Here is a 12,791-nt window from a genome sequence, read left to right on the forward strand (position 1 = left end):
TGACAATGGACTCGTTTGAAGTTGCTAGTCAATTCAGCACAATACTCAGGAATTTGACTCCTCAGTTTCAGCTGCTTTCGAAAGCCACTTATTTTGCATTGAAAAACTATGACAAAGAAGACTACATTGTCCCCACAATAACAAGTGTGCTCGAAGATGCTAAACTAGACTTGAATTCGAAAGCAACAATTTTCCAATTCATTGACCTTCTCTTTGCAGAAAGTTTTCAGAATGCACAGAAATTTAAAAATGCATATATAGAGAGCATAAAACAGCTCTTGCCAAAATACATTGATAGTATATGTCCCAAAGAAAACCCTGCCAACTTCCAAAGCACCTATGAAAGCCTACGTAGAATCACCAAATCGTGCAAAAGAGATTTTCTGGAGTATGAAATGATGTTCCGAGATAGTTTATTGACTACAGAGGATCTAAGTGCGCTTGATCAAGGCGAGTTGGAAATACTGAGCAAATCGAAATTCGCAATTGAAGATAATGATGACGCACTAGTCAAGGCATGGAAAACCTTATTGGAAAAGAAACGAGATAGCCAGTTGCAAAGGTACAAGTTACTCAATAGTTCACAAACAGTCGAGGAGAATGTTGATGAAGAGCAGATATTCAATATGCGTTTAAAACTGGATTCACGACAGCTCTTGTCAAAACGACAAATTATAGCAAGGATGGAGGATGAGCGAGAGAGCCATAAACGTTCAAAAGAAAATATATGGTGTGTCAATCGAAATGTGGGTTCGAGTTCTCGATTCGTCTCTGAAGATGAGTTTTTTGAAAATTACTGGACAAAATGCCAACCATTATCGAAAGCTGAAGACCATGAATTTGTACGCAATCTACAAGAATTGAACGAGATGGCGTTGAAAAGTTATAAAGACGAACAGTATTTTTAAGAAGAATGATAAGCAAAGAGAAGAAACAAAAAAAAAACATACAAAAGCACATACAAAAACAAAGATGCAACTATATCACAATTATGATTGAGATCCTCTTATTTTTAACCTCCTTCCTCTTCATTTCATCTATAGCTATTTATTTTATACCTAAAATAAACAAGAAATTAAACTTTATATTGCTTCTATTTTCTACTCCAAGCTGTGTTGATGCTATCAAGACACTCGGATACCCAGTGCTTTGAATCTTGAGTCAAAACAAAGTCATGACAATTCTCCCAGCGCTTAGCTTTCTCCAGTTTGTCCATAGTCAAAGCTTCGTAGATTGTTTCCGAGAACTTCTTTAAATCCCATGGGTTAATCAATAATGCACCTTCGCCATCACATGATAATAACGAAGAAGAGCCAGTAAATTCAGACAAAATCAAAGGAGATTTTTTGTCTTCTGTTGCCGTGATGAATTCATGACACGTCAAATTCAATCCTTCTCTCATGGAACTGACAATAAACACCTCAGCTTCGCATTGAAGAGCCAAGTATTGGTCAAACTCAATGTCCTTGTTCAATAAAACCACTGGCTGGATGATGGTCATGTTATCTGGCATCGAATTGATTCGAGAAATAATTTTCATCACCTCCAGCTCGTAAAGTGGATCCGAACCTCCACCAATACATATTTGAATCAAAACAGTATTCTCAATAAACTCTGGGTTCAGTTTCAAAAACTTCTCGTAAGCCAAAAGTTTTTGTTTTATTCCTCTGAGCTTGTCCAACTTATCTCTGCTGATGATAAGGTTTTGCTTACCCCATCTATCACGAATAAGTTGTCTCCATTCACTAACCAGATCACTATGCACAATCTTACTAAGTGAAGGCGAGTCAATACCAACAGGAATGGTGTTAACCAAGGTAAGTTTGCCATTATGCAAGACGCTGCCTTCGCTAGTCTTTGCTTTCAACAACGAAGTGCATGTTTGTAAGAAATGACGCACATACTCATTAGTCTGGAATGAGATACAGTTTGCACCCAACATTCCCTCCAACAACTCTGTTCTTTGCGCTAAGCATCTAAACACTTCAGACGAAGGAAATGAAACATGCAAAAAGAATCCAATCTTGACATTAGGAAGTCTTTTTCTGATCATTTTGGGAACAAGAAGCAAGTGGTAATCGTGGACCCAAATCACATTCCCATTATCATCAAAGTTGTCTTCTCCATTAACTTTGATAAATGTATCCACCAACTTATCAGCAATGAGCTTATTCATCAACACATAATGACCCCATGAGTGATCTTCAAATGCCTTGGACTTGGGGTCATCTGGTATTTGGTAATGCAAGGTGGGCCACAATATTTGTTTACAAAATGACTTGTAATGGCCATCAAATGTGAAATCTTCGGGAAACACTGCTTCACAATTGTACTCTGCAGCCATTGAAGCTGTTATATCTTCTTTAACCGAATCAGAAATGGTATCACTAGGCATGGCAATACATCCAACCCATTTGGTTTGATTGATAATGCCATCTTTAATAGAAATGTCAATAGCCTTGGTCAAAGAACCATTGCCATCATCTGATGCAACAATCGACCACTCAGCGGTGTCAAATATATTGTCATCATTCCAAAGATTTTGTTCAATACCTGGATTGGAAAACCCGCCAAATGGTGCCAAACTTCTATTTTGTGAAACTGAATTCTTATAATTCCGCTCAAAACCTGTTAAACCATCTCCGTTTTCATCATCATCCTCAAATGAAGAAGGTACAATCTCCATATCATCAAAATGAGCATGGCTGTCTTCGGAGACAAGCGAGTTGGTACTGACATTTCCATGAAAAGTAAAGCCGCCGCTTCTTTGTGAGGATGAAAGCTTGGCCTGTGATTGTGGAATCAGCGACTTGCTTGATTCTGCAGATTGCAATGATCTTTGGAACGAAGAGTTTGAACGGTAGTTTGGAGGTCTTGCGCTAGTTGCAGCGGCTCCTGGCAATCCCGCTGAGTGTGCCCCTCCTACAGCTAATGGTGATGATGATGCTGCTGCTGCTGTTGCTGATGATGGCGGTGTTCCTCCACCGTTCATAAGTGCCAAGCCCGTTGATGAGCGGCTAATCTTCAATGCCGGAGATCCATATGGCTCAGCTGGTTTCTTTGGATCAGTAATTGAGCTCTCAACTTTCATATTACCTATACGTGGCTTAGGTTGAATGTAATGGCGATCGGGCGCGGGCTTGTGAAGTGCAGCAGGTACAGGTGTGTTTGGATATGACGAACTAGTAGGGTTACGCAGGAGTCCACCAGGGCGCTTGGTGTAGAAGAAACCTTCTGGGGTCTCAGAACGAGCCGATGTAGAACTCCTATCGACGGCAACATGATTCTGTGTGGAAGGTGCCAAAATAGAATTGGTTTGTTGCTGAGGAAGTGTTGGAATAATGGATCTTGACTCGCGACTCAATGGCAAGGCTGAACTTGAGCCAAGCGAACTGGAAAGTGACGGTCTGGCTTCCTCAGTTTTGAAACTCGGTACAGTTGAGATTCGCAAACTCTCCAATTTGGAGCTATTCTCACTTTGGAGAATTTCGTATTGATCTTGATCAATTTGAAAGTGCACAGTGTACGGCAAGAATCTATAAAAAAAAAAAGAGAAGAAAGAATGTTAGTATTGTAAAATTAATTTTGTTAAAGCAGGTCCATTTTTGTTTTCTATGTCAAACATACAATGATCCAATGATGATTGTCATGGTAAACTCAATGTTCTATTGGAAAGTATGCTTTTTTTTCTAGGCAATTGGTATTGGAAGAAAAGAATATCAAGAAAAAGACATTTCTGGGAAGTATTAATATTTATATATATATATATTGGTTTTTGGGTTTCCCCTGTCCAAGAGAAAGTAGCAAGAATAAAGCTTTTGGGTCCTTCCGATTTTGTGTCTGTCTCAGCCCCCACCCTTCAATTTCGAAAAAAAAAAATAAAAGAAAAAAAAAGAAGTCGAAAAAGGAAACAGGAAAAAAGAAAAATAGATTTAAGAGAGCAGAGCAAGCAATGCAAGCAATGCAAACCATGCAAATAAAGAAAGCGAGTCCAACATCAACGTAGAGAGAAAAGTACTGTAATCACGGCTGTATAAAGAAGAACAGAGATCAACGCATAAATTTGGGCTCCAAAATAGTCATTTATTTTCATTATCAATTAAAGGAACTCAATATATATCCAGCTTAATGTTATCACCCCTAATTATAAATTAGCAGTTCACTCTATTTTTTTCTTTTTGACCCCCCCTCCTCCAACCCTGGATAGCTGCTATTCACTTGATTTGTTAAGTCTTTCTCCTTAATCTTGAAAAAAAAATAAAAAAATAAAAAAGTCAAAAAATCAAAAAATCAAAAAACGAAAAACAAAAATTAAAAAAAAAACAATACAATAAATTGGAAGGTGAAACTTGGAACACGTGCACCGTAAGATCGGCATATTATACAAATCCCAATTATGCAACTAAATCTTGCTGAGATGGCGATGCTTCTTCCATAGGATGATCAAAGAGAGCGCTATCATCATCGCTATCACTATCACTATCGAATGCATCATGGTTTCTTCTAGTACTGAAATCAAACTTAATCTCATTTTGCTCTCGTGCCTCTCGCTCCTGTTTCTCTTTCAACTCAAGCAATTTCTTGGATTCTTCTTCTCGCATTCTTTCATCGAATCTTAATGAAGCAACGACTTTTTTGAAAGAAGTTTCAAGTTCATGTTTAAATAACAAGTTTGTTTCCCTTGTCGGTTTCTCAATAGCGTATGGCCCATAATATCTTTCAGCTTTGATAAAGATGTTTTGCTCGCGAAGTTGTCTCTTTTCTTCGAGTTTCTTTTGTCGTTTTTCCAGAATTGATTTCCGCAATTGTGCATATTTAATGAAATCGAACTTGAAATCAGAGTGCTCCACATCAATCTCATTTTCATTTTGATGTTCATTTTGATGTTCATTATGATGTTCATTATGGTGCTCACCATTGACTGAGGTTGAACTCAACTCTATGTCTCCGCCTGTTTCTTGCTTCAGTAAAGTTTCTTCTCTTTGCTTTTTACCATCATCTACATCCTTCTTAGCCACTGTTGTAGCTTGCTGATCCATAAGTTTCTGAATCTCTTGTTCAAAATTACGTTTCGACATTTGCTCTACTTCATCGTTTTCGATAAGTTTGTATAACGACTTTTCCGTTAGTCGTGATTCTTCAACTAACCTTATTCGGAGCTCCTTCATATCACTCAAAGGCTTTGTATAAGTCGCTGATGATTGATAAGTATAGTCTGGTGGGAAATCTGGCAAAAACGAAGGTATGTAGCTAGGCTTTTTTGTCATATTTGGCACCAACTTGGAAATAGCATACTGCTCATTTTGGAAAAACGGTAGAGACAGTGGCTCGATATCGTCGTTCTCTCCATTCATGCTTTCCTCATGCATGTGTTTGTTCGCCTCCTTCTGGCTCCTATTGCTTTTAGTGTTATCCCTCGCCTTATTGATACTTTTCGAAGCCACCAATTCATCAAATAAATCCGTTGGATTAATTCGATTAAATTCAAGCAACATCTTCAAATCTGATAGAGCTGGTTTCCGACGTCGCTGAATTGTAGCATGGTCAAGAAGTTGCACTAATAGCTCATCGATGTAGAGACTGGCCAAGTCGAGAATCTGTTCAAAAAAGCCTTGACTAACATGAAGTTCTTTATTCTTTAGGATGACAGCAATGGCTTCTGTAAACAAAACATTTGCCTGCAACGACTGTTGTGACTGTAAAGTTTGTGAAAATGTCAGTTCTTGCACGTTGCTCATATTCTATTGGAAGCTTCACCAAATCGAATAGCCTATTGGTAAGTTTGGTGAATGTGAAATTCAATGTCTAATGCAGTAGTGACTTTTTTTTTTGCTTTGATAGATATTTGTTTTGTTTCTCTCACTCACCCACTCACTCACCCACTCACTCACCCACTCACTCACCCACTCACTCATCCACCACACGCCGCACATTCAAAATGAACAACCAAAAACCCAATACCCAAAGCCAAAACCATACCCGATAGAATACCCTTAAATTTTACAACAAAGTTCTTATATACTCTTCAAATAGAGGAAAGAAAACAGAAGAAGAAGAAGTAAAGTATCGGAATAAAAATTAAAATGAAAAAAAAATAAAGCTATTCTATTCTTATCAAATATCAAACCAGGGAAAAGACCAAGGTCTACTACACTACGTGTGACTCAATAAATACTCTATAGCACCCTGCACGCTTCCACCTGTCCTCCTCAAAGCCTCGACATTTCTATCAAAATCAAAGAATCCCATATCATTCAATTGACGCAACTGACTCTCATACCTCTCTTCTGGTGGCCTGTTATCTTGAGGAGGAGCTGCTGCTGCACCTGCGCCTGCACCTGCGCCTGCACCACCTCCAAAGAATGACATTGGGTCAATTGGAGGCACTCCATTAGGGAAAAGGCTTGCAAATGGGTTAGCTGCTGGGTTAGCAGAGTTTGTACCTGCAGTTCCAGTAGTTGTGGCCAGAGAATTCGTATTGCCATTCCCATTATCATCACCTGAAGCATTGGCACCTTCAGTAGTAGGGTTGGCGCCTGGAGCTGGGAATGATGGTGCCGCATTTGCTCCTCCAAAAATATTGCCTCCGCCGAGTCCTGCTCCACCTTGTTGTCCCATTTGCATCGCCGTTCTCATCATCTCTGGGTTCGTTAACATTTGTCTGAAAAAGGGACTCTGCAACATCTCTCTGGCTTGGGGACCCAAGGCTCTCAATTGAGGACTTTGCTGAATCATAAAGTCAAGCATTTGTGGATTGGACAACATTGCATTCATCTGCTCTTGAAACAAGGGATTCGACATCATTTCATTCATTTGCTCAGGATTTGGCAAGTTCGAGTTCATACCACCGTCTGGACCAAACATTGACGCTGATGGCAATTGTGTGTATCCAGCATATCGAGCACCAGTAAGGTCCGACAATGGATTAAATGCTCCTTGTCCAGCAGCAATGTTTGAAGGAACCGATGCCGAAGCTGCATTTGTTGAAGATTGTTGCTGCTGTTGTGGAGCAGATGCTGCGGCTGCGGCTGCTGCTGCTGTAGATGCAGTTGAGGATGATGACGACGATGCAGTGGAGCTGCGCACCAAGTGAACTGTGTGCGAGTTTTGTACCTTGTATGACTCTACTGTTTGGTCATCCTTCAAGACTTTTCCGGAGTATATAAGCCTTTGACTAGCTGCTGGAGTCGATGACTTTGTTGCTATCAACTCCTTCAATTCCAAAACAGTAATTTTGGGATCAAAAGTAACTTCGAATTTCTGGTCACCAGAAGATTTGATAGTAATTGTGATATCAGACATTGTGTACGATGATAGTGATACTAGTTATAAAGTTTGTTTTATGCTGTGGTCACAGTAGGTGTAGTTTTTTGTTGTTAGGTTGATTATTGCGAACAATAAATATAAATCGATTGAGAATATGATTGCCACTGTTTTCAAAAGATTTTGTTGGAAATAAATTAAAAACCTCGCAGCTCGTGCTTAACGCAAACCAACACGCACATTGTAGAGTCCAAAAAAAAAAAAAAAAAAAAAAAATAAAAAATCAGAGTAAAAGTTAGAAAGTTATTAGAAAAGAAATCAAGAGAGCAAGAGTAACTGACCACACCAGATTTAAACATATATATATATATATATATATATATGCATATATCATTGACAAATGACAGTGTATTAATAAAATGAATGAATTAAACGTGCTAAAATTAATCTAATGAACTAAATATATTCAATGGAGTAGACTAAACTGTCATAACTTTTTATTTTGGATTATTATTTTATTTCTTCCTCCAATGTGCCGGTACATTACACAATTACACAGGACACAATCATTTCACCTCGACTCTCCATCCACAATCCAAACAACTGTACCCACTCAGTCCGTCCTCAAATGAGACTTGACCTTTGCTCTGCATGAGCGACCATTCTCCCTTAGCTGGAATTTTCCTGCACTTATCATTAAGGCATCTAGCAGCTGTCTTTTTATACCTCAACCCACATGAGTTACATAGTTGACCCTCCTTTATGGACCATGAAGGTCTCCAACATGGCGATTGATCCAGGCCGCATGAGATGCATGCACGAGTCGCCAGATGGTAGGACCTTGGAGGAGATTTTAATAATGTCTCGGATCGCGATTTGGATTTAATGGAAGGAGAAGATATAGGGATGAATTTATGGGTGGAGATGGGAACTGTTTGCAGCAGTGGTGGTGAAGGCAAATGGTTATGGTTATGGTTATGGTTATGGTTATGGTTATGACTTTGGTGATGATGTGATGGTTGGAGAGGTGATGAATGCGATTGGTCAATTTTCTCGCTGCTGAATGTATACATTCGTGGTGGTCCTTGCTCGCTAAGCAATCCCGGAAGCGACTGATGTAAACTTGGTAATGCTGATGATGATGTGGTTTTGGATGCGGAGGTTAATGCAGTGGTCTGTTTGGTTGGTGTTAAACACGACAGGAGATTTGGAACTTGAGAGGTTGATGGACCACTCAATAATGGTACGCTTGAAGCTGTTGTATTCTGTTGGTATTTGAACTCTAACGGTTGAAGAATTTCTCGATCCTGGAAAATGCTTGCTTGTGAACGTATTGGGGTGCGAGGAGTGTTTTCTTTTTGATATGCATCAGATGTGGAATGGGCCACACTTATTGAATGTGCTGGATGTTGAGCGTGTGCCATTTTTAATGGTGATGCTTTGGTTGCACTTTGGTTTCTTTGTTGTTGTTTTTGTGGAGGTGGTGGATTTGAAGATGCAATTGGAATTGGATTTGAATTAAAATTTGAATTAAAATTTGAATTTGTTTTTGGATTTGTGTTGGAGTATGGATGTGGATGGGATAAATTCACAAGAGATTGAGCTAGCTCTAAATACTCAGGATACTTTTGGACATCGGTCATGTATGTTTGGTTCAAGTACGTGTAGTTGGACTCGTATGGAAAGTTGATTTTCTTTTTATTCACCGAAAAATCTGATGTGGTATGATGAAGCAGTGGTTTTACACCTTGAGGGGAAGTTGAGTGCTGGATTTTGCTACTGATTTTGGAATCAAATTCAGGTTTCGAACTTTTGCTGCTCTTGTTGAGATAATTGTACTGGTTTAAATGGAAATGTTTGGACTCCTTTGTGATTTTGTCCAAGAGTTCGTATCTCCAGTTTTCATCGTTTGGCTTATAAGTGTCAAAGTAGTCCAAGGAAACGGTGGGGATTATTGGGTCTGATCTGTATTTTTGACTTGATGTTATTGATGAAATGGGTCTGTTTAAAGCATCTGACAAACTGGGCAATTTAACATTATTCAATGGACTTTGGACACTATTGAGAACAGGCTTTTGTAAATCAGTTGGTGATCCCATTGGTGATCCTGACACGGAACCTGGGGCAGACCCTGCAGCAATAGTTGACGCACTAGCTGGTTCACTAGCTGGTCCACTAGTTTGTACAGGTACAGAAACAGAAACATCTGGTGAAGAAAGCTGGACAAACTTCTTTGATGGAGACAATGAACGCGATCTGAGTATTGGTTTCATTGGATTTGCCGCGCTAGACACGATTTTATATGATAATGCTTGATCCTTTGGACTTGCTTGTTGGTTAGATTGCTGGTTAATTATTTCCTTATCAAATGGTGAAGGTGGAGCTGTTCTTGATCTTTTCTTTGCAACTTCTGAGTCATCGCTGAGAGAGCGTTTGGTTGGTCTGCTCAACGATGCAACATTGGGAAGTTCGAAACTGCGCGATCTCATGTGGATATTCAGATTAAGCTCGGGCATCAATTGCAGGACTACGCTCATCTGTATGTGGTTTGCTTGTAATGGGGTAAAATTTATTTATGAAATAAAAAAAAATAGTACTTGTTGCTTATTTCTGATAATACCAATAAGTACTGTTTGAAATAAATTGTGGAAAAAGACGGGGGGAAAAAAAAAAAAATCCAAAAAAAAAAAAAAATATTAAATGTATCAAAACGATATCAGACAAAAAGATATCAGACAAATGTATGGGGTAAATGGAGGCGATGGACAGGAAAACGAGTGTGAATTGATGCTGACTATGTAATTATGATCAGTAATGCAATATAGTAAACGAGTGTAATGATTTGATCTTTTTGAGTATTGATCAAAGTTAAGCAATTGAGTTTGATGTTGTTAATTCTTTATTGTTGATGTTTTTCTATCCTTAACGTTTTTGGAATTGAGCAAAAAAAAAAAAAAAATGGTCGGTATATATCTTCCTAAAAAAATAAGGGTATGAAAGGAACCAAAAGATTAGAAGATCAAAGTAAGAAAAAAAAGGGGGGCATGCTTAACACTTTATACTGAGTTCGAACTCTCCCACATATTCCCAATTCGGGTTTTTGCACTCACTCAACGCATTCTTTTTCTTTCTAAGATCAAGTATGATCTGGATGATTTTGCGAAACAAACTAAAAAAAAAAAGAAAGAATTCCTTATTGTTTGATAAGTATGAAATGTTGATCTGAATACATGTTTTTTTGAATGCAAAAAAGGGAACAAGCGGCAAGCCATTTTTTCCTTGATTTTGGTGCGTTGAACAATGTTGCACAAAATCATATAGATATCTCGCACACAAGCCTATACATATACTCTTTCCTCCCTAATTACTATTCCTGTTCCTATTTCTATCCCTCTGGCTCTTCAATACTCTATTTTTCTCCCCCGCCCCTTGTTTATGTAGCATATTTCTGTTTTTTTGCTTACTGTAAATACATTTAGTTACTATCCTAAAGATTATTTTAGTTTGATTTCGTATAGTGAGGAGGTACAGAAGAGGTTACATAGGACATGTAAAAAACATAGAACACAATGAAACTGTGTGGGTGATTATTTAAACCTTTGTGTCACAAGCTAATCTACAAACGTCTTTTCTTTTTCTTTTTCTTTTTTCTTTTTCCTTTTACAAAAATATACAATCTTTCATTCCCGTAATTTTTTTAAAAAATAGTAAGAGAAGAACGTCAAACGCGTATGTAAGTGTCTGTGAGTGTCTTTTGGTGCCTGTAGGTATCTGTGAGTAGCTCCACATTCTTTGGCAGCAATAGAAAGATCAGTTCTAAACAAAAAAAAAAAAAAAAGCAAAGGCTCGTAGTACTCCAATTTAATTAACTTGCCAGACTACAACAAAGAGCAAATCGTTCAACACAAACTATTGATCTAACAAGTTACACACAACTCTAACCAAACTGTATGTCAAATCATGCCTTGATCTAAGGAGATGAAATGAAATACAAAAATTTTGGAAAGCAAGAAAATAATTTTTAAAATTAAAATAGATAAAAAAAAAATTACAACGTGTGTTTCTATATAAAAAATAAAGATAATTGAAATAAATGCAAGTAATCATATTTCCTAAAATAGATATTTTAATTCTATTTTGGGAATACCAGTTATAACCAGCAATTTTGTTACACAAAATCAGAAAGTAAGAGAATAGAAGAAATAATTTTTTCCTTTTAAAAAAAACGAGAAAAAGATGAAAAGATAAAAAGATAAAATTATAGAGTAAGAATGGTAGAACGATATTGCAAGCACTTTTCCACATCCACGTATGTAAATATATCATTTTCTTTTTTTATTCTGATTTTGTATTTCAATCACAAGATCAAGCCATCTCTAATCCAATGCTGGTATCTGATCAATTGAAAGCTTAATTCTACAATTCCCTTTTCAGTAAGGGATCTGGCCAATTACTCTTTTTTAGGTATCGAAATCCAGCAAACCACAAAATCGTAACTTTATTTGCCTGATTTTGGACCAAATTAAACAATACGAAATAGATTTTAGAGGTTGAGAAAACGAGAAGAGGAAAGAGAAAGAGAATGAGAGACCCAGACCCAGACCCTGATACTAATATTCTTACAAGGCTACACAATTAATTTTCAAAAAGGTACCGATCAGGTACAAAAGAAGTACACATATTGCAATAGCCATAACTAGCATCTTGATTTACTCTTTACCCATTTTGTATCTCTACCTTATATCAATGTGTTTACAAATTCTCAATAAAATTGAAAACCAAAAAAATAAACAAAAAAGAACAAAAAAAATAGACAAAAAAAAATCAACATTCATTCACAGTTATATATATATATATATAGGTGTACTACCCAAAGTAGAGCTTTCTCTGCATCTACTTTCCTTCGTTGTGCTTCTCTTCTGCTTTATTTGCAGCTTCACCACCCCCAATACCTCCCAAAACACCTCCAACAATATGACCAACATTACCAGTATGTGTCTTATCTGCGACCTTGTTTCCGGCTATTGAACCGACAATAGATGAAGCAATACCTGCTGCTTGTTCTCCTTTACCTGACATGTTGCTTATTTTATTTAAAGTGTGATTAAAGTAATCTAATGACGAAAAGAAAAATATAAATTTGAAAATGGAAAAAGAAACGTTATCAACGGTTGTTTATAAAGTTTCTATATCTTTGCCAAGCAAGCCTCTTTTGTAAGACCCAGACCAAAAAAAAAATAAAAAATGTGGAGAGGAAAAAGCCTGCTTTATATGTCTTCAACTCTGGTGGATTGCTCTACAAATGTTGTCGACAACACCTCACAGCCATTTGCCACTTTGACTCGTGACCTATTGTTTGATTACATAAACTTCAGTATTGTCTGTTATGCCAATTTACTTCTTTGCTTTCTTGCCTTCTTGCTTATTTGTTTGCTTGCTGTTTCACCTCCAACCTCCTTTTCTCTCTCTCTCGCGCTCTCTCTCTCTTTATCCTACCCCCACTCTTTTTCACATGCATATAGTCTTAA

General features: G+C 37.5%; 5 protein-coding genes across 5 annotated transcripts; 1 reads left to right on the top strand and 4 right to left on the bottom strand. All coding sequences in view use genetic code 12, as the record gives it.

The window, feature by feature from the left end:
• Positions 1-5: 5 nt before the first annotated feature.
• On the top strand, positions 6-908 carry PVL30_003169 (uncharacterized protein; the record flags this gene model as incomplete). Its single annotated transcript, XM_001525713.1, has 1 exon — positions 6-908. One exon carries the CDS (start codon positions 6-8, stop codon positions 906-908), a length of 903 nt encoding a protein of 300 aa, XP_001525763.2.
• Positions 909-1,093: 185 nt separating this feature from the next.
• Positions 1,094-3,650, bottom strand: TPS3 (Trehalose-6-P synthase/phosphatase complex subunit; the record flags this gene model as incomplete). Its single annotated transcript, XM_001525714.2, has 2 exons — positions 1,094-3,536; positions 3,628-3,650. The coding sequence occupies 2 exons, from the start codon at positions 3,648-3,650 to the stop codon at positions 1,094-1,096; spliced, it is 2,466 nt and encodes an 821-aa protein (XP_001525764.2).
• A 744-nt stretch (positions 3,651-4,394) lies between these two features.
• On the bottom strand, positions 4,395-5,738 carry PVL30_003171 (uncharacterized protein; the record flags this gene model as incomplete). Its single annotated transcript, XM_001525715.1, has 1 exon — positions 4,395-5,738. The coding sequence occupies one exon, from the start codon at positions 5,736-5,738 to the stop codon at positions 4,395-4,397; it is 1,344 nt and encodes a 447-aa protein (XP_001525765.2).
• Positions 5,739-6,153: 415 nt separating this feature from the next.
• On the bottom strand, positions 6,154-7,302 carry PVL30_003172 (uncharacterized protein; the record flags this gene model as incomplete). The annotated part of the gene is made up of 1 exon (XM_001525716.1): positions 6,154-7,302. The coding sequence occupies one exon, from the start codon at positions 7,300-7,302 to the stop codon at positions 6,154-6,156; it is 1,149 nt and encodes a 382-aa protein (XP_001525766.2).
• Positions 7,303-7,829: 527 nt separating this feature from the next.
• ASH1 (DNA-binding transcription repressor) lies at positions 7,830-9,800 on the bottom strand (the record flags this gene model as incomplete). Its single annotated transcript, XM_001525717.2, has 1 exon — positions 7,830-9,800. One exon carries the CDS (start codon positions 9,798-9,800, stop codon positions 7,830-7,832), a length of 1,971 nt encoding a protein of 656 aa, XP_001525767.2.
• Between the last annotated feature and the right edge of the window lie 2,991 nt (positions 9,801-12,791).

The sequence above is a fragment of the Lodderomyces elongisporus genome, chromosome 4 (genome assembly GCF_030384665.1).
Source record: "Lodderomyces elongisporus chromosome 4, complete sequence".
In the NCBI taxonomy this organism is placed as follows: domain Eukaryota; kingdom Fungi; phylum Ascomycota; class Pichiomycetes; order Serinales; family Debaryomycetaceae; genus Lodderomyces; species Lodderomyces elongisporus.